At 47.9% G+C, this 25223-nt stretch overlaps 1 protein-coding gene and 1 long non-coding RNA gene across 2 annotated transcripts in view; one reads left to right on the top strand and one right to left on the bottom strand.

Annotated features, from left to right (window-relative positions):
* LOC133080564 (uncharacterized) overlaps positions 1-25223 on the bottom strand; it is a 43847-nt gene that overhangs the window by 17211 nt on the left and 1413 nt on the right. Inside the window, exon 2 of the long non-coding RNA XR_009698540.1 lies at positions 23831-23969. This is a non-coding gene — a long non-coding RNA (uncharacterized LOC133080564). The remainder of the gene's footprint in view (positions 1-23830; positions 23970-25223) is intronic.
* Positions 5842-18184, top strand: PIPOX (pipecolic acid and sarcosine oxidase). Its single transcript, XM_061175332.1, has 8 exons — positions 5842-5987; positions 7192-7340; positions 13771-13984; positions 14268-14450; positions 14952-15098; positions 15460-15618; positions 16207-16282; positions 16568-18184. Exons 1-7 carry the CDS (start codon positions 5874-5876, stop codon positions 16237-16239), a joined length of 999 nt encoding a protein of 332 aa, XP_061031315.1. The 5' UTR covers positions 5842-5873; the 3' UTR covers positions 16240-16282; positions 16568-18184.

The raw sequence follows: 25223 nt of genomic DNA, 5'->3' as shown, positions 1-25223 counted from the left end.
TGAAAACCTCTTCTCCCTCATTTTTATTGAATTTCCTCTCATCCCAGGGAGGTCTGAGAGCATCCTTTCATAGGTAGATCCCCAGTGCTCAGGCTAAATGATGATTTAATATTTTCTCAGAGGTTTCAGCCCAATTTCCAGGACTTTCCTTATTTCCTCCCTCCCCTGGAGACTGCTTAGTAGTCGAACTCTTGTATCAGAGTTGAGCAGAGTTGACGCTAATATTTGCCATTTAACAAACACAAAACAAAGGCACGGCAGGAAGCAGAAGTCAGGGTCTCTGGGGATTCCACCCCCTACCTCCTGGCTTGAAGGAGGGTACTGTCCTCAGCAACTCACAGAAGACACTGTCAGCCTTTGATAAACTTGCTGCGCAAGTCCAGAACAGACCTCTCACCTCCCTGAACACCTAATACCAGCGGGCTAGAGAGCCACATGTCTAAGGTGTCTGTGACAGCCAGAGAAACCCACTGTCTATTCAGCAAACACGTGTGGGTGATTTTCTGTCCCATATGCCTCCTCCACACCAGGGAATACTATGCAGCCATCAGGAAGAATGTGCCAGCCCCGGATGACTCAGGTGGAAGCCAAGATATAGGAAATGGAAATAGCAAGGTGCTGTATAGTATGTTACTTCTGAGATTTAAAAAAAAAAGGAATATACCATATAAGTATGTTTGTATACCCGTAGAACATCTCTGGAAGCATACAAAAGAAAATAGTGACAGTATTGCATGTGGTGAGGAGCAGGAAATGGCTGAGGATAGGGTGGGAAGGAGAATTCCTTTTTGTAGTGTTTTCTTTTGAACCTTTTCATTGTTGTTCCTTATGTCTGTATTTACCTATAAAAATGACAATCAAAAGAAGACCCTTCTCCTTAAGGAGCTTAGGGTGAAGGCAGACATGCAGACACTTACCAATACAGTATTCTCTGCTCGTTGTTATCATGGAGATGAAGACAGGGTAGGAAGGGACTATAGGAGAGAGGTCATCCAAGTCAGCCTGCGGGTGTGTGGGGGATTTGGGATCATCATAGGGAACGCTGGAACCTCTCTCAGCTCAGCCTTGCCAGGGCCTAAAGTGCACAGTGAGAAGGGACCCGCGGTAGAACTGCAGGAGCAGACAGAGGCCAGAACGCCTACTGCCTTGTGTGCCAAGCTAAGAAGTTGCGATTTTATCCTAATGGGAAATAGGCAACTATTAAAGAATTTTCAGCCGGGGAGTGACCTGTTCAGATTTGCTGTTTAGAGAGAGGATTCTGGCAGGAACACGGAAGGACAGATTAAGAGGGGGCAAGGATGGGGTGGAGAGACTGCTTATGAGGTTAATGCAAGAATCTAGGTGAAGGAAGGCAGATGGACGACCTGGGGCAAAGGGAGTGGGGATGGAGGAGAGGGATGGAGAAGAGGGATGAAAGCTGAGACATGCAATAGGTCCGAAATGTGTACGGAGACCACGTACAGATCCAGCTTTGCTGCTCTTGGTTTTCTCATGCTGGCATCCTCTGCACATTCTGCCCCAAACACCCTCAGCAGCTGGCAGGATGGGTCTGGAGGGGCCACTTCCTGGTCGGCCTGCCTGTCTCCTTGCCCCAGGCTCCAGCTCCTTGGCAAAGAGGTGCAGAGGAAAGAGAACAGAAGCCTCTCCCTAGTCATTCAACTCCCAGGTCTCTCTTATTTATTCCGTACTCTCTCTCTCTCTCACGATTCAGGTCCTCTCATTATTTCTGAGCTGTACAGCTTGCTGCTTCCCTGGCTCGGCTCTCCCACCCCTGTCTGCGAAGTGTCAGTCAAACCATCAGATGAGCAGTTCAGCCTTACATCCTCCACGGCTCTGCCCCAGGACACAGCGGCAATTGCTGACACACGGCAGCGGTGTATGGCTGCTGGCTCTCCCTCTAATGGTCTTCCGATCCAGAATGGGTGTTGATAGGGAATTTGAGGGGATCGTTTCTCTCTACCTGTCCCTATCAGGATGGCCACAAGGATGGGCAACCCTGAGAGAGAGGGGCAGCCTTCAGAAGCCGGTTTGCTTTTCATTTGAAGGTTGGCCCATGGCCAGCGTCTGCTTTCAGAGGAGTCGTTTGAAATTCTTAACAAGAAGCAGAATGCTTGAGTCCAGGAATCCAGGGCAGGCTTGTGAAGTAGGGATGGGGAAATGGAATTATTTTATTTCTGAAGTTATATTATATTAAACAAAGGAGATGTGGGATACAGAGCTGCTTTGTAGCTTCCCCGGAGGACGGACAATAAGAAATGTCGGGGGGTGGGGTGGGGTGGGGGGCAGCTGGGGAAAACTGAGATTAGAACAAAGAAAGAACTTCCCTAGGCCCCGGAACCGGTGACCGGGAAGATATGAAGCATCTGCTTCCTCAGGGGATTTCTCCTTATCCTTTTACAAATTATGAATGGAAGTGCAATTTTTATAGAATATGGGAATTAATGAGCATTAAGCTCAATCACCTTGCCAAATTCTCTTTAGATCTTTGATACACACACACGTAACTCGTTGTGATATAGGAAGATATAGGAAAGATATAGGAAATGGAAATAGCAAGGTGCTGTATAGTATGTTACTTCTGAGATTAAAAAAAAAAAGGAATATACCATATGCGTGCGTGGCTATTTGTGTTCTGCTTCTCTTCCTCAGTATGATTTCATATACACAGGTCTGTGGAGCCCTCTGTCCTCACACTTGTCATTTTGAATCCTACCTAGTATTCCACTGTGTCGACGGGCCAGAGTTTGTTCAGCTGTCCCCCGTGGCTGGGTTGTTTCCCATTTTTTTATATTATAAAAGCGCAACTAGGAATGTGTTCATACAAATGCCTTTTTCTTCCCTTGGGTATTTCCTTGGGGTATAGTTCCCCAAGTCGAATTTCTAGGTCAGAAGGTTTGAACCATTTTACCGCCCCAGAGCTCTCCAGAAAGCCCAGACAATCTGAGTTGCCACCCTACTCTCTCTCCGTCCCCACTGTACTGACAGATTTTATCATTTTTATTTATTTTTGCTCATTTCATAGGCACGTAATTGTACCTTGAAGTTATTTAATTCCCATTTCTTTCATTGCTAGTGAGACTGGGTACATTTCCAAGTGAGGATTTATTGTCTGCTTCTCCTTTGTGTAAACTGTTCATCTCCTCTGACATCTTATCAAGAGAAATCCAAAGGCTGACCTTATATATTTATATCAAGCCTTTACATACTTAAATAGTCCATTTTTCTCAGTTATGTCTGCCACTTTTTACCGTAAGGAAGCTGTCCCATCGTGAGGTGGATGCTATCTTGTCCCATGTGGGTGAGGGGTCGGGGAGAGTTGAGGTGACTTCTGGATCCTAGAGAAATTTTTTTCAGAAGGAAAAGAAATGCCAATCGTATGGCACCCCCTCTCTGGGCCCCTATCTTCCTCGGAAAGGAAGCCTGGGCTGAAAGAACAGCTAGTTGCCAAGGCCACTCTGGAGGATTCTTTGCTAGGGCTAAGCATCTTCCTATGGTCACATGGATGTCCTGATCTATTATTTTCTCCCACTCACAGTATGGCCATGAGAGAAACAGCAAAATATTCAAATCAGAATCATCATTACAAGTCTGACTACTCCTTGGTATAGCACGGTGGTTAAGGGAACAGGTTTTGGAACAGGCAAACCGAGGTTCACACCTCAGTGCCTATGTTTACCAGGTGTGTGGCTTTGGGCAAGTTATAACCTCTCTAAGCCTTCATGTCTTTGGCTGTAAAGTGGTGTTTCAGTTATGGCTGCATAAAAAACTACTTCAAATCTTAGCAGCTAAAAACAACAACTGTTTTATTCTATCTCATGATTTTGTAGGTCAGGAGTTCAGATGGGTCTTGGCTGGATGAGTCTTCTGCTCTACGTGGCATTAATTGGGTCACTCAGTGGTATTTAGCTGGTGGCTGGGCTGGGCTGGAGGGTCCAAGATTGCTTCACTCTTATGTCTGGCTCTCCGTGTAGTCTCAGGGCCTCCCCACGTGGTCTCTCCAACAGGTGGTTGGACTAACATGGAGGCTCAGGGGTCCAAGAGTGGGTGTTCCAAGACAAGAAGAGGAAGCTGCTTTTAAGGCTTGGGCCAGAAAATGTCCCAGTGTCACTTCCACCATATTCTATAGGTCAAGCAGTCACAGAGCCTGTGATGGGAAGAGTGACCAAGAATTGGGAGCCATCTTTAATGTGCCAAAAGTGGGGATAAAAATATTTACACCTAGGACTGTGAGGATTAAACTAGATAATGCATGCAGAGGTTGATTTATCAGGAAGCTAATGAAACTTCAACCACAGGGCTCCTTAATTGCACAATCTCTTCCAAATCCTAGCACCTAATTTTGTATTCACAATTTTTCTTTTCCTTTTCTGTTTTTTTTCTTTCTTTCTTTCTTTCTTTCTTTTGTTCCACCAGGTCTTAGTTGTGGCCGGAGACTCCTCACTTGCAGCTCCAGGGCTCTTTAGTTGCAGTTCACCGGCTCCTTAGTTGCGGCACATGGACTCCTTAGTTGCAGCTTGTGGGATCTAGTTCCCTGAGCAGGGATCGAACGTGGGCCCCCTGCATTGGGAGCACGAAGTCTTATCCACTGCACCACCAGGGAAGTCCCTCTTTTCCTTTCCTTACAGAGGCCCCCCCCAAATTGTATAAGAATTAGGCCTGGGCTTCCCTGGTGGCACAGAGGTTAAGAATCCGCCTGCCAATGCAGGAGACACGGGTTTGAGCCCTGGTCCGGGAACTAGATCCCACAAGCTGCAACTAAGCATCCCACATGCCGCGGAGCAACTAAGCGCCTGCGCCACAACTACTCAGCCTGTGCTCTAGAGCCCGCGAGCCACACCTACTGAGCCCGTGTGCCACAACTACTGAAGCCCGCACGCCTAGAGCCCATGCTCTGCAACAAGAGAAGCCACAGCAATGAGAAGCCAGTGCACCGCAATGAAGAGTAGCCCTCGCTCGCCGCAACTAGAGAAGGCCCGCGTGCAGCAACAAAGACCCGACGCAGCCAAAAATAAATAAAAATAAAAATTAAAAAATTAAAAAAAAAAGAAAAGAATTAGGCCTTACAAATCCCAGCTCTGTCCCACATGCATGCGAGAGTACTCATTTAGCATACTGCCCTGCACAGAGGGAGCCCTCACTCCAGAGGCCCTCACACCCTAGGCAGATGCCTGGTCCCCTTCTGTGCCTCAGGAGAAGGCTCCTCCTCTCACTCTGTCCTTTCAGTTTGTTCAGGATCATTTCTCCTTCTCCTTTTTAAAAGACAAAGGTAAGACATACTGAGAATAATTTCATAATCACAAACCTGCCCTCCCAATTGGCCCCTGCATCTAACCCCCCCGCCCCGACCTCACCACCCACTAGGGAGGTGGGCCTTACACGGGGCATCGTGCCAAGTTTTGAGCTGGACCCTCTAGAATCTCCAAAGGAAATCAGGCTGGAGGCCAGCAGGGGGAGGCAGCATTCCGGGTGCCCAGCTTGGTCTAGGAGGCATTGAAATTCCAGGGCCGAAGGCCTGAGACAAAGATCATAATGAGATAGGAAGGTGGCATAGGAAGGAGCCCATTTGCATGACAATAATTGAGCCAAGAATAGAAAGCTAGAGGGATGCAAGGGTGAGGCTGGCAGCTGAGCCGGGCTAAACCTCACAAATCAGACTACCCAGCTCTGCTCTGCAGGGGAGGCGGGGGCTCAGCCCTGTGCCAGGTTTTGGGGGTTGGGAGGAGTGGGGAGAAGGACAGGGCACAGGGGATTGTGGGAATGCTGGCCAGGTTGGACTTTGCTTTACTCCTCCTCCTTCAGGCTGGAGCGCGCCTCCGCTTGCCTTCTCCTTTGTATGTGGTCTCTGAGGCTGTAGGGCTAACTCAGTGGGCAGGATGGCTGCTCAGAAAGATCTCTATGACGCCATTGTGATTGGGGCAGGCATCCAGGGCTGCTTCACTGCGTACCACCTGGCCAAACACAGGAAGAGGGTCCTCCTGCTGGAGCAGGTACCGTGTCCCCTCTGCACTCCCGACCTCAGGGACTGTCCCTTTCTCCTCCCCCAAGAGGGTTTTCTGTGGGGTGAAGGCCAAAGGGCCTGATCTTCACAAATTCTATGCAATTTGTAGCTTAGCTGCCTGGTGTGTTTCATGACAATGCAAAGAAAGTTCCACCCTCCCTAAGACCCACTTTGGGTTTCTAGGCACATTTCCTGCTTTTGCTGCCTCCCAGATCCAGCTCTTGACCAAGAAGCGCCCCAGACCCCATTCTCTTCTTTCTTCCCACCCAGTCTCTTCTGTGCCAAAATGGTTGCCCTGGCCCAGAAAAGTAATCAGTTCTGCTTTGGGTAACCTTAAATAAAGATAATTTGCCTAGAGGCAAAGGCTGATTTGTCAGTCTAGGAGGTAGGATTCTTCCCTGCATATTTCTGGCCTCTCACCCTGGAACCCTGCAGAGGCTTCTGTTTTTTCTGCCACCTCTGGATAATACCAGGCTCCTTGTTTGATACACAGGAAATAAGACTTAGGTTTTTTTTTTTCCTTATAGAAAAGTGACCCCATGAAGTGCAGTCTATTGGCCACTGCACATAAGACTGGGCGCTGTATATCCACAGCCTTCCCAGGGCAGGTGCACCCAGCCCACCTTCCAAAGGTTTCTACCCTCCCATTCTGCCTACATCTATCCAGGCTGGTTTTGGTTTATTCTTCTTGGTAATGAGCTGGATTGGTTAGAAACCTTTTTCATTTCTCTATCAGTTTTCTCAAAGCCTGAGGGATTCCTGGTCCAACCTTTCAGGAAACACTCCATCTTTTGCTAAATCTCAACATGGTTCTCTTGTCCTGAGCAATCTGAAGCTACAGAGGAAGAGTCAGCATCAGTTTTCTTGTGCATAAAAATGAGGAGCCTAGACTAGAATGATCTCAAAGGTTCTTTCTGCTTCTCCATGAGTCTAAGTGGGGCAAGGTTGCAGCAGGATGACTGAAGACTAACTCACAGAGGGACTTCGGGATGTGAATGATGTTAGCAAAAAGGATGCCTGAGTTAGAGCTACTGAAGAAACTCTATCCTGAAGCCAAGTCAGTAACTTGGCCACAAAGGGAGACTGTATGGAAATATTTGAAGAATAAGTGCTCCTTGTTGACAGCACGTGATGAGCGGGGTCCGAAAGGGGAGGGGTGACAGCTGCAGTTGTCTCTTGTCCTCCTTCTCCAGTTCTTCCTCCCGCACTCCCGAGGAAGTTCCCATGGGCAGAGCCGGATAATCCGAAGGGCGTACGCTGAAGACTTCTACACCCAGATGATGGCTGAGTGCTACCAGATATGGGCCCAGCTGGAGCATGAGGCGGGAACCCAATTACACAGGTTGGGTTAGTGGGGGAGAATTCCTTGAATCATGGGGCTCAGCACCTGGGGGTGCTTTTACTATGCAAGAGGGCGGTGCCAGGAATACTTGACATGCAACGGAGGGACACGGGGCCTCCGGAAGTGCCAGACACGTGGAAGCATTCTGCTTGCTGTCATCATGGTCACCCGACAGGTCCAGCTGGCTCCTGCCAGTCTCTGAGCTCCAGGGCTGGGGTTAGACCATGTGTCCAAGGCTTGCAGGGGTTGTTTGGGGAAAACTGCTGGAAAGACACTGGGCAGATGCTCAGAGCTGGAGTTTGTATCTACATCTCCGTGGAACCGTCAGATACCCTCTCAGGGCAGGGATTGAAATAGAGGAGGAGGCCTCTGCTTGATTCTTTATATTCCTACTAGTATCACAAACTTTCATGCTGGGTCCTCTCCCCCAGAACAACCCTTATAAATCCATTTCATTCTCTGAATACCTCCTCCCATAGGAGCAAATGGGGATGCTCCTCAGGCTGCATTGCTGACCAGGGAGTGAGCCTGCAGCTATTTCTCTGTTGCCTGCACGGCCTTCTCTGACCCTTAAGACCTCCCCTCACTGACCTTTCAAATATTCATGGGGAAGAAGGCAGACAACCCAGGAGGCAAAGAGAACTTTTACCAACCATCCTACCACCCCTCCCGCCTTCTCTGTGGCTCTTAACTGAACTTCCTACAAAACCACTGCTCTACCCTACAGGGTGGCAGTTATTTTAATGGCCAGGAACCAAGAGGTTACTGTTCTGTTGCAAAAACACCATTAACTTAAGAACAAAGTGAAATCCATTATGCAAATACAGCTAGGGCAGCTAATTACAGATTTATTCCAGAGGCAGCTAATACGCCCAGCACCCGAATAAAGGAGCACGTCTTGCTGAGGCGTGGCGTAGCAAAGGGACCTCTCTCTGTCAGCCATCTGTGAATACTGCTGAGTATCTTGTGTTAAAAGAACTGCTGAGGCCTTAGAGGGCACACTTCATCCCAGCAGACAAGGAGGCAACTAAAAGATGTTTGGAAAGTGTCTCGAATCTTTCAGAGGGGAGACAATTCTGGAGTCAGACAGGCTTGAATTTGACTTTGTGCTCTACCTCTTACCAGCTGTGTGACCTTGGAAAAGCTTCTGTACCTCTCTGCGCCTCATTTTTCTCACAGGGCTTTGTGAGGACTAAACGAGACTCTTGCGAAATACTTGGCACTATGCCTAGTACTTTTGAATAAATGGCAGTTCCTTCCACTTATTCTGGGTCAGCTGTATTCTATCTCCATTGAGCAAGGGGGGAAGAAAGGCAGAAGGAGACAGATGGGATGCAGCAACCGTGGACATCGAGGGGAAGGGCTGCTGGAGAGAGGGAAAGGGACCCTTGGATAGGAGAATCTCATAATCTCACAATCCTTCTCTTTGGCAGGAGGACAGGAATTTGGAAGGGCTTTGGAACCAGGCAGGCCTGGCTCTAGATATCATCTTGCTCTGACATATTTAGCTGTGTGGTTTGGAGCAAGCTGTCTAACCTCTGTGAGACTCAGTTTTCTCATCTGTAAAGTAGGGGTAATAATATCTATTTCCTGTGTCTGTTGTGAGGATAAAGTTTGTAAAGGGCTTGCAATAGTACCTGACAAATCATCGTCATCATTATCATTATCACTGCGTGTTTTAGTGCTTAGAATAAGAAACTAAGGCTGTTCTAAAAGTACTTGATCCATGTTAACTCATTTAATTCTCCCCACAAACTCATGAGAGGGTTGCTACTGAGTAGTCAGGGTCTTAACCTGTAGTGCAAGTCACAGAATTACTCAGCTTTCAGTCTAGAACAGGGTTTGGCAAACTTTTTCTGTGAATGGCCACATAGTTTTACCGGCTTTGCAGGCCATATGGTCTCTATTGCAATGATTCAACTCTGCCAACAACTCAACTGTGCCATTGTGAAAGCAGCCACAGATAATATGTAAACCAATGGGCATGGCTGGGTTCCAATAAAACTTTATTTACGGACACAAATTTCAGATAATTTTCATGTCATGAAATATTCTTCGGGACTTCCCTGGTGGTCCAGTGGTTAAGAATCCGCCTTCCAATGCAGGGGACGTGAGTTCGATCCCTGGTCAGGGAACTAAGATCCCACATGCTGAGGGGCAACTAAGCCCGCGTGCCACAACTAGAGAGCCCGTTTGCCGCAACTACAGAGCCCACGTGCTCTGGAGCCTGCATGCCACAACTAGAGAGAAGCCCGTGCGCCGCAATGAAAGATCCCACATGCCACAACTAAGACCTGATGCAGCCAAAAATAAACAAACAAATAAATATTAAAAAAAAGAAATATTCTTCTTTTGCTTTTTATCAACCATTTAAAAGTATAAAAACCATCTTGGCTTGTGGGACAGACAAAAACAGGTGATTTGGCCCCTGGGTCATCACTTGCTGGCTCCTGATTTAGGAAATACCATAAACTGGTTACCTTGTCCATCCCCTGTCTCCAAACAAGTTCATGCTTAAATCATCCCAGGTCAGAAGGTTGCTAACGTACATTTAAAGACTGGGACATATCATAGCTCCTCTTAAAAGACTATCCCTATGCTTCACAGCCCCAATTATGGAAAATGAAGAGTAAAGTGAATGTTCTTTGAAAAATCTTTGAAGTTCTATATAGCGCTAGGCATTATTATTATTGTTGTTGTTGTTATTATTAGCAAGTCCTTTCTTATGGCCAACCTAATTTACTCAGGCACACTAATTTATTTGGTTCTTTTACTTAGCAGAGACACAGAACAGATACTTCCTATTCCAATTCCTTTAGCTTTTGTTCCTAATTCTGATTTTCTAAATGATTCATCAGCTGTGTGATTCTTATTCTCCTAGGTTCTTCTGAAAGAACCAGCACAATATCATAATTGAACTGATAGATATGAACATATTTACTTAATGATATTTGATGATGATTTAAAAAAAAAACCTTCAGGAGTTGATAAGGTGGTTGTCCAATTCTCTTCATTCTGTTCTGCTGCTTCCTGTGACAGTGGCATACTAAATATGGGTGGCTCAGGATATTTGCATATATTCTGGGAACAGACGATGACACATGTGTCAGATCACAAGGTCTGAATCTTTTGTGATGTGTACAGCCAGGATGCTGATACCAAGAGCAAACCCCAGCTCTGTGGCCCATCTCTTTCCTGCCCCACCTTCTCCCTTTGAGTCCTACTATCTAGCTCCTGACCCGGGCTGCCCCTGCTTAGCTGACAATATCAGACAAGATCACAGCCGTAGGCAGTACAGCTGCTGCCAGAACCTGGTGGCCCCCTGCGCAGCTGCTGCTTCCTGTGTCTGCGAAGTGTCTGGCTTGTCAGCCACATCCCCTCCCTGGAGCAGTCTTTGTTAACCAATTCCACCTCGGCCCACTGAGCAGAAGATGAAACGCCAAGAGCTCCTCCAAAACCAACAAAGACAGCAGCCATTACCAAGTCCCTGTTGGAGTCCCTTCCCCAAGGTGACTCTGAGAGCTGGCTTTCCTGGCACTTTTAACCCAGAGCGGGGAAAGCTGGAGCTTGGGATGGGAGATGGCAGATGCAGGGAGAGCTGTCTGCCCCTCCCAAATCCTCCCCACTCCATCCTGCCTCCTGTCCTGCTATAGTAAATGGTGGAAATCCCTCATCACCAACTCCCTACATCATGTCTGAGGCTTTAGTTGGGCCATAGAGAAGTCAACAAGGCCCTTGGGAGGAATCTTTGATTATCTCTTCCTAGGGCTGGATCCAGCTAGGGTTGGGAGGAAGGCACGGTTAGTACCAAATGCTCTGATGGTGTTCTGGGACTTGGGAGCTGGACTCTTTCCAGGGATCCCCAGCACCCCAGCCTCACTACAAGGTGCCATCTTTCTAGACCAGCCCTGACCGCTCATTTCCTGGTCATATTTTTTTTCCTGCAATGCCCTTGTCCCTTCTCACCCTCCTCCTCCCCAAACTTCGTAGCCTGGATCTGAGCAGAAAAAGAGGAAAGGGAGGCCCAGAGCATAGGGGTGAGAAATTGATGCAGAATAAGCAGACTGTTTATTGGGATCTAGGAAAAGCCATTAAGAAAATAAGCACTTAAATGATTTTCAATCTGTGCATGGAAGTCATCTATCTTCATACTGGGGGAAAAAGGCCCGTTCTCCGATCCCGGTTTTGATTGACTGATTTCCAATTCTCTAAGCATCTCCCACAGGAGCCTCTCACCTATTTCCCATAATGACAGGCCTTTGCATTTCCAGGCAGTGTTTTACATTTATTTCCGATTTGCTCATAATGGTCAAAAATCTCTCTCCAATCCCAGGCATTTCTCTGGCAGTGCATGGTTTCCCTCAGGCCAAATAGCTCAGCTGTGATCCACGGAAAATGAGAATTTCCCAAACGCATCTCCGGACTAGGGGAGGGTCCAGCATCACAAATTCAGATGGAAAATTTCCCACTGTTAGATCAATATCTGGGCTAAGAAATAAATGCCACAGGGGCAGAGAGCTGGAGCAAAATGATTACAATTGGCACAATTACATTCACCAGCAGAATCAGCTTGCTGATTACTCCTAGGGATGGGGAGCTCCCGCTTCATCCACCGCAGGATGGCTTGGGAATTAGAACATCACTCAGCATTTCATAATTCGACAGATTTGCCCGTTGCTTTGGCGTGAGTGCATTTCCTCCATATAGTACATTCCTGAAAGAGGAGTTCTTATTTCAAGGGAAGGAGGAAGGAAAGGAAAGTAACTAAATCTCAGAGTATGTGAGAGACCAAGGCTAGTATATTGCAGGCAGAGGTTAGAATATGCTGCTCTGGAATTTCCGGGCCAGGGATCTGACATTGTAACTGCTAAGGTGAGGTCTTTCCCAGAATTCTACACAGCCACAACCTCATCAGGTACAAAGGGCTCAAGAACGTATGCTTGGGTGACTTAATTATCCTGTTGACCAAGGAGTTTACTAGGCAAGTTTTCATTAACTGAGAACCAATCTGAAGTTCTTTTGGGGACACAGGAAAAAGACGGTCTGCTGGCTGGTGGGGATTTCTACAGCATCCTTCCTCTGCTGAGCTTTGAAGAGGCAGAGGCGTTCACTGCTTTCTCACCGGTGGTGAATGCTGGGTAGGCGGGGGCCATGGCAAATGGATTGGGCATGCTGCGCGGCTCTGTGTACTGACACTGGCCCCAGGGCCCGCTGTGTCCCTACCCCCTCCCAATCTTCTCTTTAATCCCCCCAACCAGATAATGTGGGATTTTGAAGCATGTAATATCCATGAGACTCCATTATAGGCTATTACGAGCTTTATATACAGTACCTGGGGGATGTGTCAGGCTGATGCTTGTCACTGTGGCTGCTGAAACCGAGAGGGACTACAGGAATGGTCCCAAGGGCCAAAGTGACCCTTCTATTGTTTTGATCAGTTCCCCTCAAAAGGGAGCTCTGATCTCTTGTGACAGAGAGATGGAAAGCATTAGAGAGAAACAGCTCTCATTCTCTCATGGAGGAAGAAACACAGAGGGATATATAGGGAGAAACAAAATCACTGAATCGCTGAATTAATTGCTGGAGTCCTAAGAGGCCATCTCACCTACTAGGGTTTCTGCATGAGGGCACTATTGGCATTTGGGTGGGATCTTCCTGAGCATTGCAGGTTTAGCATCCCTGGCCCCTGCCCACCAAATGTGAGTGGCAACCCCCAGGCATTGTGACAAGCAAAAAAATGATCCATGCCATTTCCACAACTCCCCTGGTGTGGAACCACCAATAGTCCAACAGTCATGCGTTACAGAGGAGGAATCTGAGGTTGGATCAGCGAGCAATCAGACCAAGGTCACAGAGGGGATGCCGGGACTGGACCCAGGGCCAGAGCTCCTAACTTAGGACCCTTTCGACAAAACAGGCAGCCTCTGAGAAGGAACTGAGAGATAGATGCACAAGAAGAGACAAAACATTATATGACAAGAAAAAGGAACAGGGAAAAGAAACAGCAGGGAGTTGGGGAGGGGAAAGGGGATAAAGAATTGAGATCAAAACAGTGAGTGGGGTCAGGGGACTGGAGGAAAGGGAAGAAATCTTACCAAGTTCATTGAACATTTACCACTTTCTAGGTGTGGAGATAAAAGAGGACTTAGGATCTCTGACCTCAAGGGCAGGATGGATCCTGATGAGGGAAGATGGAGGGATAAGCAAACCAATAGTGAGAGCCAAGGGCAGACTTGGGGATGGGCTAGAAACCAGCGCAACAATACTGGACTGTTACAACAGAATGGAGATGTCTTTGCCTGTTTTTTGAATGTGAGGCCAGGACTCCCCTTGATGCCTGGTCTGGGCCCCTTGCTGAAAAATGACAGAGAAGGCCCAGGGCCCGGACGCAGACTCTCACTCAGGTGTCTTTTTTTTTTTTTTTTTATAGGCAGACTGGACTACTGCTGCTGGGAATGAAGGAGAATGCAGAATTAAAGATAATCCAGGCTACTCTGTCTAGGCAGGGAGTGGAACACCAGTGTCTTCCATCTGAGGAACTGAAGCAACGTTTCCCCAATATTCGGTTGGCCAGGGGAGAAGTGGGGCTCTTGGAAAAGTCTGGAGGAGTTCTCTATGCTGACAAGGCACTCAGAGCCCTTCAGGTGATATCCTGCAGCATTAGGGGCACTGCAGCTCCTGCTCTGGGCATCCTGGGTCCCCATCAGCCATCCCCTGACCCCCAGTTGGATGAGAGCCTTTGCCCTGCCAGCTTTAGTCTTGACTTTTTGGACTGGGCAGTTTTATATACCCTGCTAGGCCTCGACAATATGGGAGAGGAGGTCTAGATTCTGCCCTCTCTTTTCTGCACTCGATGAAGGATTCTTTGTCCACCAGGGTGAACCACATACATAACTGATTCGCCCTTCCCTGCTCCTGCCCTTTCAGGATGCAATTCGACAGCTAGGAGGCATAGTGCATGATGGAGAGAAGGTGATGGAGATAAAACCAGGGCTACTGGTTGTGGTGAAAACCACCTCCAGGAGCTACCAAGCCAAGAGCTTGATCATCACAGCAGGTCCTTGGACCAACCGGCTCCTCCGTCCCCTGGGAATTGAGCTGCCTCTCCAGGTAAGGGGAGCTGGAAGCTTGAGGGTTGGTGCTTAAGAAAAGAAGCCTTGGACCCAGATGGACTTGAGTCTTCCATCTGCCGCTTGCTAGTGGATAACTTTGGGCAAATTCATTCACCTTCACCTCACTTAGCCTCAATTTTATAACCTGTAAAATGGAGACTAGGGCTGTTGGAGAATTAAATTAAATTATATACACATATATATATAACCTTAGGAGATGGCCTGGCCTATAGTAAGCACTCAATAAACATGAGGTATTATTAACTCCTGGGCGGAGAGAGAAGTAGGCTGGATGCAGTTTTGGGAGAAGATTAAGAATAGGGGAAGAGACAGATTCAGCAATTTTTATCCATCATAACATAATGTAACATGTAAATGACATGAGAATTGAGTGAAACAAAGATGGGTGAGTTAATCAGGGCATCTGGGCTTATATTAAAGGGCTACGGGACCCCAGAAATGCTTTCCCCCTTCATTTCCCACTTCTTCCTGCTCCAAGACCCTGCGGATCAATGTGTGTTACTGGCGAGAGAAGGTTCCCGGAAGCTATGGTGTGTCCCAGGCCTTTCCATGCTTCCTGGGCTTCAGCCTGGCTCCTTACCACATCTATGGATTGCCCTCCGGAGAGTACCCAGGGCTGATGAAGGTGAGCGGAGAGGCCAAGAGAAGGCTAATAGGGGTCCAGGCAGATTTGGGGCAGCTATTCTAACTTTCCTCTCACCAGACTCCCTCGGATCCCAGTGGGCAGGAGCAGGAACGGACTTCACTATTCACTATGCACAACACAAGACCCCTTGTCTGTCCTGGAGCCCTTCCTTTGCAAACATAGGGTTGGCGGGGGAATGGACAGCTAGGCAAACTAATGTGGCAACAAACAGCATCTGTCAGGACTGGGGAAGGCTGGGATGATGGATGGGGTGCATTCTGTGTACAACCTGCCCCCTGGGTTGGGGGTGGTGTGCAGGAGGCCGGCCATCCCAGCTCACACTGCTCTGATTGGGAGCCAGGTCTGCTATCACCACGGCAACAATGCAGATCCTGAGGAGCGGGACTGCCCTGCAGCTTTCTCAGACATCCAAGACGTCCACATCCTGAGCTGCTTTGTCAGAGATCACTTACCTAACTTAGAGCCTGAGCCTGCTGTTATGGAGCACTGCATGTACACGGTAAGGGTGTGGGCAACTGGGCCAGGCTCTCTCGCAGCCCTGGAGAACAGGGGAATGAGACAGACTGGCCTTGTGCTGCTCAGGCTGGACTCTACCTGACCCCTGACACAGTATGTGACTTGAAACAAATGAGCTCATTTCTGCAGGTCAGTTCACCTCCACCAGAGAGGGCCCACTAGAGGTTATTCGTATTCTTTTTCATTAGGAAACTAGGCATACGTCTGGCAGTCCTTCACTATGTTTCCCAGAAGAGCTCTAAAAGAGTTTTTGGCAAGATGTGTTAGTTGAGCAGGCCTTAGGGACAAAGAGAAGAGACAGATGTCACCAGGGCCTGAGGCATCTTCGCTAAAGTTAGTTTGCACACGTTAACTGAGCACCTACTGTGTTCATAGCTCTACACGAGAAGAGACAGATGGACAAATGAGAAAGACTGGCGTACCCTAGGGCACTGGCATGCAGAAAGCATTTCTGTGCCCCATTCCTATTCTTTCTGGAAAGAAATCCAGCTGAGTCTCCTCCCTTCTGAGCCTGCGGTTCTTCCTCCTCCCTCTATCCTCAAAGGACACAGGTGTGATTGTTTCTTTCTAGAACACCCCTGATGAGCACTTCATTCTTGATTGACACCCAAAGTACGATAACATTGTCATTGGTGCTGGATTCTCTGGTGAGCCTGAGCGAGGGAAGACGGGGTGCCTTAAAGTTGACCTACCTCAGTGCCAGGCAAAATGGTGTTTTTTTAGTTGAACAGAGAGGGGCCAAAGCATAGACCTTGAGTGCATAAGGGGGTTGAGCGGGGCTATCAGAGAAGAAAGGGTTCTCATGGTGGGAGGCAACTTCCAGCTTTGGGATGCGACCAATGGGAATGTTATCTGGGGACTGTGTAGGGGGAATCCAGGGAGTCCAGTATCTGTCTCTGAGGATGCCTGACCACCTGTTCTTCTTTCCCTAGGGCATGGGTTTAAGCTGTCCCCTGTTGTGGGGAAGATCCTGTATGAATTAAGCATGAAATTAATGCCATCCTATGACTTGACACCTTTTCGAATCAGCCGCTTCCCCTGCCTCGGCAAAGCCCACATGTGACTGGCCAGCTGCTTCCCTTCTGTGCACAGGAGCTGGGAATAAAGCCCTCTTCTGGGAAAGACTTCTCAGAGGAAGGAAGTGGCTGTGAGATGTCATCCTTTTTTCTTGCCCCTCTTCAGTTCCCCATAAACACCAGCTGATTGAATTTACCTTCTTTCCCTAGCCAGCTCCCCAATCCCACACTTTTTTTGCTTCAGAAGTTCAATCAGATATTCTATAATCACAGAGTAGCAAGGACCTTGAAGCTGGATGTCTCAATAAGGAGGGGGCATAAGGACTGGCTCAGGAGACCAAAGCAGTTGTTAAAATTCTCTTCATAGGGGCATTTGATGAATTTGGGATAGATTTGAATAAAGCTGCCTGGGGGAGAGTAAATAAGATGATCTGTAGACCACTAAGGCCCTTGGCATTCCTGTTCATAAAACAGGAGCCACCCTCTATCACAAACTCCTGTAAAATTTGGCTCATCTTGGGTGCACAGTAAATGTTTGTTGCAAAAAATGTGTTGAACAGATAAGTAAATGACTGCATTGCATGAAAGCCTGTGGTGGGCTTTATCTTCCATGTGACCTTATCTCTTATAGACTTTAACTGTCTAAATTAGCACCACAGAATCCATTACCCCAGGACTCCTTGGGGTCTTTATCCCCTCAATGCACCGCACCCTCTTTCTCTGGATTCTTTGTCTGGTTCTCATCCTCTCTCTGGTTCTATAAAGATGCTCAGCTCCCCAGTCTCTCATTAAGGTGTATTGTCAGGTCTTTATGAAGATGGAGCTGTTCTACCAGAAAGGAAGAGAGAGACACACTCGCTTAGAAACCCTGTTCAATGTTTGAATGTTAAATGTGCCATTTTATTATCATTAGGATTGCTCCCACTTAATGAAACGGCATTAACACCGAGTCGGCTGGCCTCTTTGCACTAATTGTTTTGGAAGGAAACAGGCTCATAACTGCCCCAGGGTGGGTGGAGGGGTGAGAGGTGTAAACAGAGGCTCAAGCAAGGCTGAGTGCACTCAGATGAAACCCAAGCAGGAGCATTTCCAGACAGGGCCAGTTTGACCCGAAAGAACAGGAGTTAAAGTGCTCTGGGGAGAAAAAAACTGGGACTGGGTGGGGTGGAAATGTTCGAAGGAATCGCTGAGAGGGGAAGAGTGGGAAATGGAAATAAGAGTAAAAATATTCCCAAAGGAAATAACAACACAGAGGAAATTACTCTTCAATTGCCTTATAGGCCTAGGCACATGGATTAGCACTGATTTCTCCTGGGAATTATAAAAGCCAGCCAATCCTGTCAACCCCATGCCAAGTCTGCTTTTTGGGTGCTCTCACTTAGTTCCCCAAACCACAGCCTCTGTAAAGTGGGAATAATCATATCTGTAAAATGGGAATAATACTATTGATACATTCCATGGATCAACCTTGAAGACATAATGCTAAATAAAATAATCCAGACATAAGAGGACAAGTATTGTATGATTCCACTGTGTGAGCTACCTAGAGTAGTCAAATTCATAGAAACAGAAAGTAGAATGGTGGTTGCCAGGGGCTGGAGGGAGGGGGGAATAAGGCGTTATTGTTTAATGGGCACAGAGTTTCAGTTTGGGAAGATAAAAAAGTTCTGGAGATGGATGGTGTGATGGCTGCACAACATTGTGAATGTACTTAAATGCCACTCAATTGCACACCTAAAACGGTTAAGATGGTGCATTGTAAGTTATGTATATTTTACCGCAATAAAGAAAAAGGGAATAATAATACTGACCAACTCTACAGGAGTGTGTGAGGATCAAATAAGATCATTCATTCATTCATTCAACACACAAATATTTGTTGAGTTCTGCTGTGTGCCGGGCACTGTGCTAGGCATGGTGGATGTATCTGTGAACAAAACAGAAGACAATCTCTACTCTTGTGGTGTTTACAGTTCAGTGAGGAGAAGACATGTAAATAATACGTATAAATAAATTGCATTGTACATTAGAGGGTGACAAGTGCGTTGGGGAAAAAACAGAGCAGAATGGGGAAGACAGAGAATGCTGGGGGAGGGGCTGCCCTTTTCAATGGTGGTCAGGGTAGGACTCATTGAGGAGGAGGCATTTGAGCAGACTTGGAGGAGAGGGAGTGCACCATGCAGATACCTGGAGGTCTGTAAGAGAACGTGGTAAATTGTAAAGCAAGGTATTGTGTTATTACTGAGAGAGAGAAAAATGCGGTACAGAGAGGGATCAGTGTAAGATCCTGCCAGCTCCCAAGGTGGCAAAGTTGGGGAGGAAGGATGTTGGGAACCTCTCGCTCCCTCTCGTTCCGCAGCTCCCTCTGCTTCTGCTTCTCTCAGTGCCACCCTCCTCCCCCAGCCAGCTGCAGCTCCCCTTCCAAAATATCCAGTCTTATTCAGCTTGCTGGTGACAGCTAAAGGAGGGGACAAGTGTCTAGAGGAGGCTGAGAAAGGACAAGTGGGGGATGCTGACAAGCCCTGCCTGGGCTGGCGAAGTCGCTTTAGAAATGAGCCAGTGTGTCCTAGAAACAGAGTGCAAGCAGGGGCAGGGGCAGGGGCGTGTGGGGTAGGATGGGTGTGTGTGGGAGGGATGAGGTCAGGGAAGAGTGGAGAGAAACAGGAATTGGATAAGAAGAGACTGGCAATGTGCAGGCCAAGAAGGCAGGTGAGGACCTGCAGGGATGCTGCACACAACCCAAGTGGGAGGAACTGAGCATTTCTTACTGAGGGTGGGATGGGGTCATAGAGGGGAAGAAGGGATGTAGGAAATAGGGTCTGTGGATATGGAGAAGAGGACTAGACATTGTAGATGGGCTCGGAGGACAACTTGAGGGTTTTGGTAACACTGAAGGATTTGCCAAGCAGACCCACCAGCGTTATCTCCCTGCCTACCTTCTGCTTGAGCGTGGCCAGGCATCCACTTTCAGGCCAACCCTACCTATCTTCAAGATGGAAGAAAATCAAAATAAATCGGGCAGGCAATAAGAGACCTCTGGAAGGGCAACTGGGGTCCTCACAGGTTGCAGGGGAGAGATAAGGGCAGCGAAGAGAAAGAGGCCGGCATGGTTGCCAACCAGACTAAGGAAAACAGAGGCAGGCTCAAAATAGACTGGGGTTGGGGGAGGGAGGAGAGGCAGCCCAGAAAAGAAGGGAAAGCAGAGGCAATCGATGCCATTGCGACTCTGACCCAATTCTTCATTTCTCAGCCTCACCATATGAAAAATTAGGGGGTGATGGGGAAAAAGGGAAAGACTGAGGAGAGTCAGGGGAAAGTACTTTGAGTCCTAAGGCCTAGGCAATTGTGGGGTACAAATCAGTAAGCCCAATGTGAAAAAGAGGAGGTATATGGTGTAGTCAGTACGAGTTAAACACTAACCAGAGTTTGGTATCCCAGGACAGGTTTAAGAGCTTAAGGAGTGTGATTGTAACTTGGAATGAGGTTCACCTGTCTAGCAAGGTAAGTGGCAGCAACAAGGATGAGTTAATCTGGGGGTACTAGGCTGGAGTGACTTGATGCTTGCATTTAACTTCTCAAAAGAGTGATTAAAGGGGGCTTCCCTGGTGGCGCAGTGGTTGAGAATCTGCCTGCCAATGCAGGGGACACGGGTTTGAGCCCTGGTCTGGGAAGCATGCCGCGGAGCAACTAGGCCCGTGAGCCACAATTACTGAGCCTGCGCGTCTGGAGCCTGTGCTCCGAAACAAGAGAGGCCGCGATAGTGAGAGGCCCGCGCACCGCGATGAAGAGTGGCCCCCACTTGCCGCAACTAGAGAAAGCCCTGGCACAGAAACGAAGACCCAACACAGCCATAAATAAATAAATAAACAAATAAATAATTTAAAAAAAAAAGAGTGATTAAAGAGAATTTGGTTATTGGATATTCTATTTCAATGGTGGGCTTCCCATGCAGCAAGAGGGATTTAGGTTAGAACTCGGGAAATCCATCCCACTAAGTAGATTTGTGAGATATTAAAACATGTATATAGCACTGCTTAGGGTATTCTTTCCTTGGAAATCTTTAAAAACGAGAAGCCCACCTATTTGGGCCTATATAGTCTTGCCTGAAGGCCAGGACCTCCCAACAAATCTCTGGAAGACTTCTGGCTAGAGAGGAGGTAGGGTCTGAGATGGGATTCTGGGCAGGGAGAATGAATGTAAGCACCTGGGGGGAGAGGTGAGGCATAAGGCAGGCTGGATCTGTCAGGCGGAAGAAGCAGCAGGGACAAGGGGCAGGATTCTAACACGCAGGACCCAGTGGCATTTACATAACTTTGAATAATGAATAAGCCCAGCTCTGGGGCTCCTAGTCAGCATGCTCATCTGCATCTTTATTAGGCTTTATAAATGATTCAGCTCCCTACCCTTTCCCCCCAGTCCCTGCCCAGCCTGCCCCAAGCATCAGGGTAGTTGATTGCTCATTATTTTAGACTAGATTTGTTTCACCAACATTCAGTGAGGCATGGAGTGGGGGACACAGGAGGGGGGAATAAATCCAAAAGGCAGGTGGAGTGGAGGGGTAGGGGAACGAACAGAAGCAGCAGCCACAGGAAGGCAGGCAGACGGCTGCGAGCTAAGGACGTGGGCATAATTCTCTGAAATGCTCCTGGGGCCAGCATCTTCAGGAGAGAAAGGTTTCTTAGATTCCCCAAAATGTGCTGGGTTCAAGTCCCACTCAATCCCCGGTTTCCCTTACATCTGTTGCGAAGCCCCCAGCAGGCTTCTCTCTCAGCTCCAGCGCAGTGCTGAGCCACTTGAGCAGCCAGATGAAAACTGCCCCCAGGGAAGTTCGCACTTTTTCCTGAGGCAGGAATTTTGCTATTTTCATGAAAGAAAAAAAAAATCTACTGTGCTTTGCAAGGCCAGAACAGGCGCCAGGCATATATTAGGGGAGAAAGTGATAGGAACAGGCCTACATGGTATGTGAATTTGTAGAGAAAGGAATGCTTGTGTCCATAGAGAGTTCGAGCCCACCTGGAAAGAGAAGCCTGGAAAAGATGGGCAGCCTTCGACTCCTCCAGGTAGGCGTATTAGTGCCAACTGCTCTGGTCTACTGGCAGGAGGCAGGAGAAGTATTTAATAGCCTGGATGAGGAGTCGGCAGGAAACTGGTAGGGGGAAAGGTAGAGCACTTCTCAGCCCTGGCTGCACATTAAAACCATCAAGAGAGCTTTAAAAAATATGATGCTTGGGCCCCACCCAAGGCCAATTAAATCAGAATCCCTGAGGGAGAAGGCCTTGGGCACAATAGTATTTCTTAAAAAGCTCCTCAATGATAGGACTTCCTTGGCGGTCCAGTGGTTGAGACTCTGCACTTCTACTACAGGGGACATGGGTTCGATCCCTGGTTGGGGAACTAAGACACTGCATGCCGCGCTGAGTGGCCAAAAAAAAAACCTCCTCAATGTTGTTTGGATGCTGATTTGAACAAGCTAACTTTAAAAAATATATATATAATTTGTTACATTATTAATATTTAAAATCAGGAAAATTTAAACACTGGATATTTGGTACTAAGGAGTTATTGATAATTTTTTTTAGGTGTGATAAGAGTATTGTGATTACATTTTAAGGAGTCATTTTCTTTTCTTTGAGGGGTAGATACTAAACAAATATCTTCATTGTAACAAAGTGATATCATATCTGGGGTCTCCTTCAAAATAAGCCAAGGGAATGGGGAAGTGGGCCAGGTTCAAATGAAGCAAGATTCACTCTGTGTTGAAAATTGTTGAAGCTGTTTGGTGGATAAAGTTCATTATACTATGTTTTTTACTCTTTGTATACACAACAAAACAAAAACAGTTCCTTGAGTGTTTCTAATATACAGCAAGGTGAGAAACCCAGAGCCAGGCACTCAGCAGGAAAGGGGCCACCATGGCACCTCTGTGGGCACAACTGACTTTAAGGAGACCAGGTTTGTGGGACCCTAAACAATAGGTGAGAGCCCTGTCCTCCAACGCCCTAGGCTTCAGGCAGAGTCACAGGGACCACTTGTGAGGAACCAGAGCTGGCAGTCAGAGATGCACTGGGGGTGTCCAAAGAGCCCTTCAGGCTTCCTCCCCCACCCCAGCACAGCCTCTGGGGACTCAGGCTCTATGCATCAGGCCAGGAGGCTGGACCAAGGGGAGCCGCCTGCCTGAGGCACCCAGAGCAAGCAATCAGCCTGTCTCTTCTCTCTCAATCCCTGCCCTCTCTCGACTGACTCCACAGGAGCCAGGCCCCCATCTCAGCCGGCAACACCCCCTCCCCCCGCCAGCCGTCACCACTGCTTCCCAGCGCTGTCACCCCCGCGACGGGCTCATCTGCCTCTGTCAGGGAACATTAGCCCAGCAGACTTCATCAAGGACGTGAAGGGAGGCTGAACACCAGTCCATAGAAGTACGGGCACCCAGGCAGCCACCCCCAGCGGCTGCCGGCAGAGCTGTCTGAGCTGCTGAGAGATTCGCTGGTAGCTTGATCTCATTTGCATATCACTTCTTTAACGAACACATTCACAAGAATCCCAAATTCTCAGTTTTCTACTCTCACCGACAGATTGGATCTCCTCACACTTGTCCCTGACATGGATCAACCATTCCCACGTTCTCCACATGCTCTTGAGAAATAACTTCCCGCCCTGCCGAGGTGCAAGGTATTCCCTCCCCCACCCCCACCCCGCCCCTCCGAACTCAGCCCCGCCCCCACCCCACCTCCACCGGAGCAACCACCAGCTCCACCGTCGCGCTCAGCTTGCGGCTCTCTCTCTCCTCCGCTCCATTACCTTTCCCTGATGGCCTCTAGGGGCTGGGCAGGGGAGAGAGTTGGAGGGGGTCTATTTAAGAGATTTTTGGAATCTGTGCCTGCGCATCACCCGCTGCCATGAGTTATTTCAGCGCCGATGTTTGTCTCGAGCTGATTATTCCAACCCGAGAACAGGTGGAGCAGCCTGCGGTGGCTTATTCGTCAGCCAAGGCCATCTGTTCCCAACAAGCTGAGATTTGTAGCTGATTTCTACTGGGGAGCAAGGAGTGGGGGCGGGGAGGGAGATGAAGATCACCTCCAGGCCCCAGGAGACTTACTCCTCCCAGAGCTTATGCGAGGTCTGAACCCCGAGTCCTCCCCTTCTAAAACCAATACCTTCTCATTTTCTCAGAGAACTCACCGGTCACTTGACTCTCTGAAACAGCGAAAATACTTTTTCCTTAAGGGGCTAAACCTTCTTAGATGGAGTCAGGTATGAGAAGCAGGAATCCATTAGCCAGGCACAGTCTGGCCGTTGAGTCATGTCCACCCTTACAGATCTTAAAAAAAAAAAAAAAAAAGTATATAACCATAACACAAATATCCTAAATGACCTTCTTGACTCTCGGCTTCTCCTCACCCCACTCCATCACCGGTCCCTTCATCAACACGAGTCTCCTTGCATAAACCTGTCACCTTCAGGGCTCCAGGCTGCATGGGAGGCCATGTCTGGATGCTCTTATCTCCCCCTCCCCCACTGCTCCTCTCCCCTAAATACCCTGTTCAAGTTCCACCCTCCAATCTGTTCCTCTTTCAGCTTCCATTCTCAGCCATGCCAAGAGACGCCTGCTGCTTTAAGAATGGCTTTCCCTGAGCAAGGGATCTAAGCAGTTTCTAAGCAGCTTTGCCACATGGTTTACCCCCCGCCCAGGGCTACTATTTCTATATATGCAATGCCGGGAAAGACGCTACTCTTATAGTCACACTAATATGACAATTTGGGGCCTTCTTTGGTGTTTGACACAGATACACATCTGTACTGACTTAAAAGAAAAATTGTATGAAAACTCTATTACAAGCACAGATACTTCATCGATAATCCCACATCCCCAAACAAAGCTATTTCTATTTTTCAGAAGTCTCATCTAACGTTTATCTATTTATCTGTTTTCACATGTACTTTTGTCATGTGTACATGTTCCCTTAAGAACCCATTCAAAGAGCTTAAGACTGCCTCACTTTCGAGTTGGTTCTCTAGGCTTATTTTGCCAGTGCCTGGGGGCGGAAACTCCTTTTCTACTCTTAAATCCTGTCCAGTGGCTCAGTATGTGGTTCACTGGAAAGACCAGCCCCCACAGATGAGCTCCTGGACCCTCAAAAGAAGGCCATGGACCTGTGCTTCTAGTGCAGAACCTTCCAGGGCAGTGCCACTCACTAGGGTCAATCTCCCTTGCTCTCCAGAGGACACTATTCCTGTGGGGGCCAGAAGCAGCTCTTAAGCAAGGGTGCCAACCTGTAACTGATGCCAGTCCCCAGGATTAAATATGAGCCATGAGGCCTATTTCATCACGTACAGTTTTATATTTGCCTCGTCATCAGTTGTTGACCTGTCTTTCAAAGAGGTAAAATTTCTGAATCTATTGGCTGTATTCCCGTACCAGGATTTTTTTTTTTTTTTTTAAATTCTCCACTTTCAAATTCCCTTGTGTCCTCTCTTCCGCAAATCCATTTGCTTCTTTTTCTAATCTAGTCAGATCGTAGATGTGGCACAAAACATATAAAAATTTATTAAAATGTGGAAACTCTTTGACTCT

This window comes from Eubalaena glacialis, chromosome 19, assembly GCF_028564815.1.
Source record: "Eubalaena glacialis isolate mEubGla1 chromosome 19, mEubGla1.1.hap2.+ XY, whole genome shotgun sequence".
NCBI lineage: Eukaryota > Metazoa > Chordata > Mammalia > Artiodactyla > Balaenidae > Eubalaena > Eubalaena glacialis.
The sequence above is the reverse complement of the archived record's forward strand: the minus strand, read 5'-3'. Positions and strand labels throughout refer to the sequence as shown.

What these genes read in the sequence shown, in the direction of transcription:
- PIPOX (XM_061175332.1), top strand. Translation starts at nt 5,874, where the DNA reads ATGGCTGCTCAGAAAGATCTCTATGACGCCATTGTGATTGGGGCAGGC. An exon ending in GCGGGAACCCAATTACACAG is followed by an intron (nt 7,341 to 13,770) that starts GTTGGGTTAGTG and finishes TTTTTTTTATAG; the next exon opens with GCAGACTGGACTACTGCTGC. An exon ending in TGGAGCACTGCATGTACACG is followed by an intron (nt 15,619 to 16,206) that starts GTAAGGGTGTGG and finishes GTTTCTTTCTAG; the next exon opens with AACACCCCTGATGAGCACTT.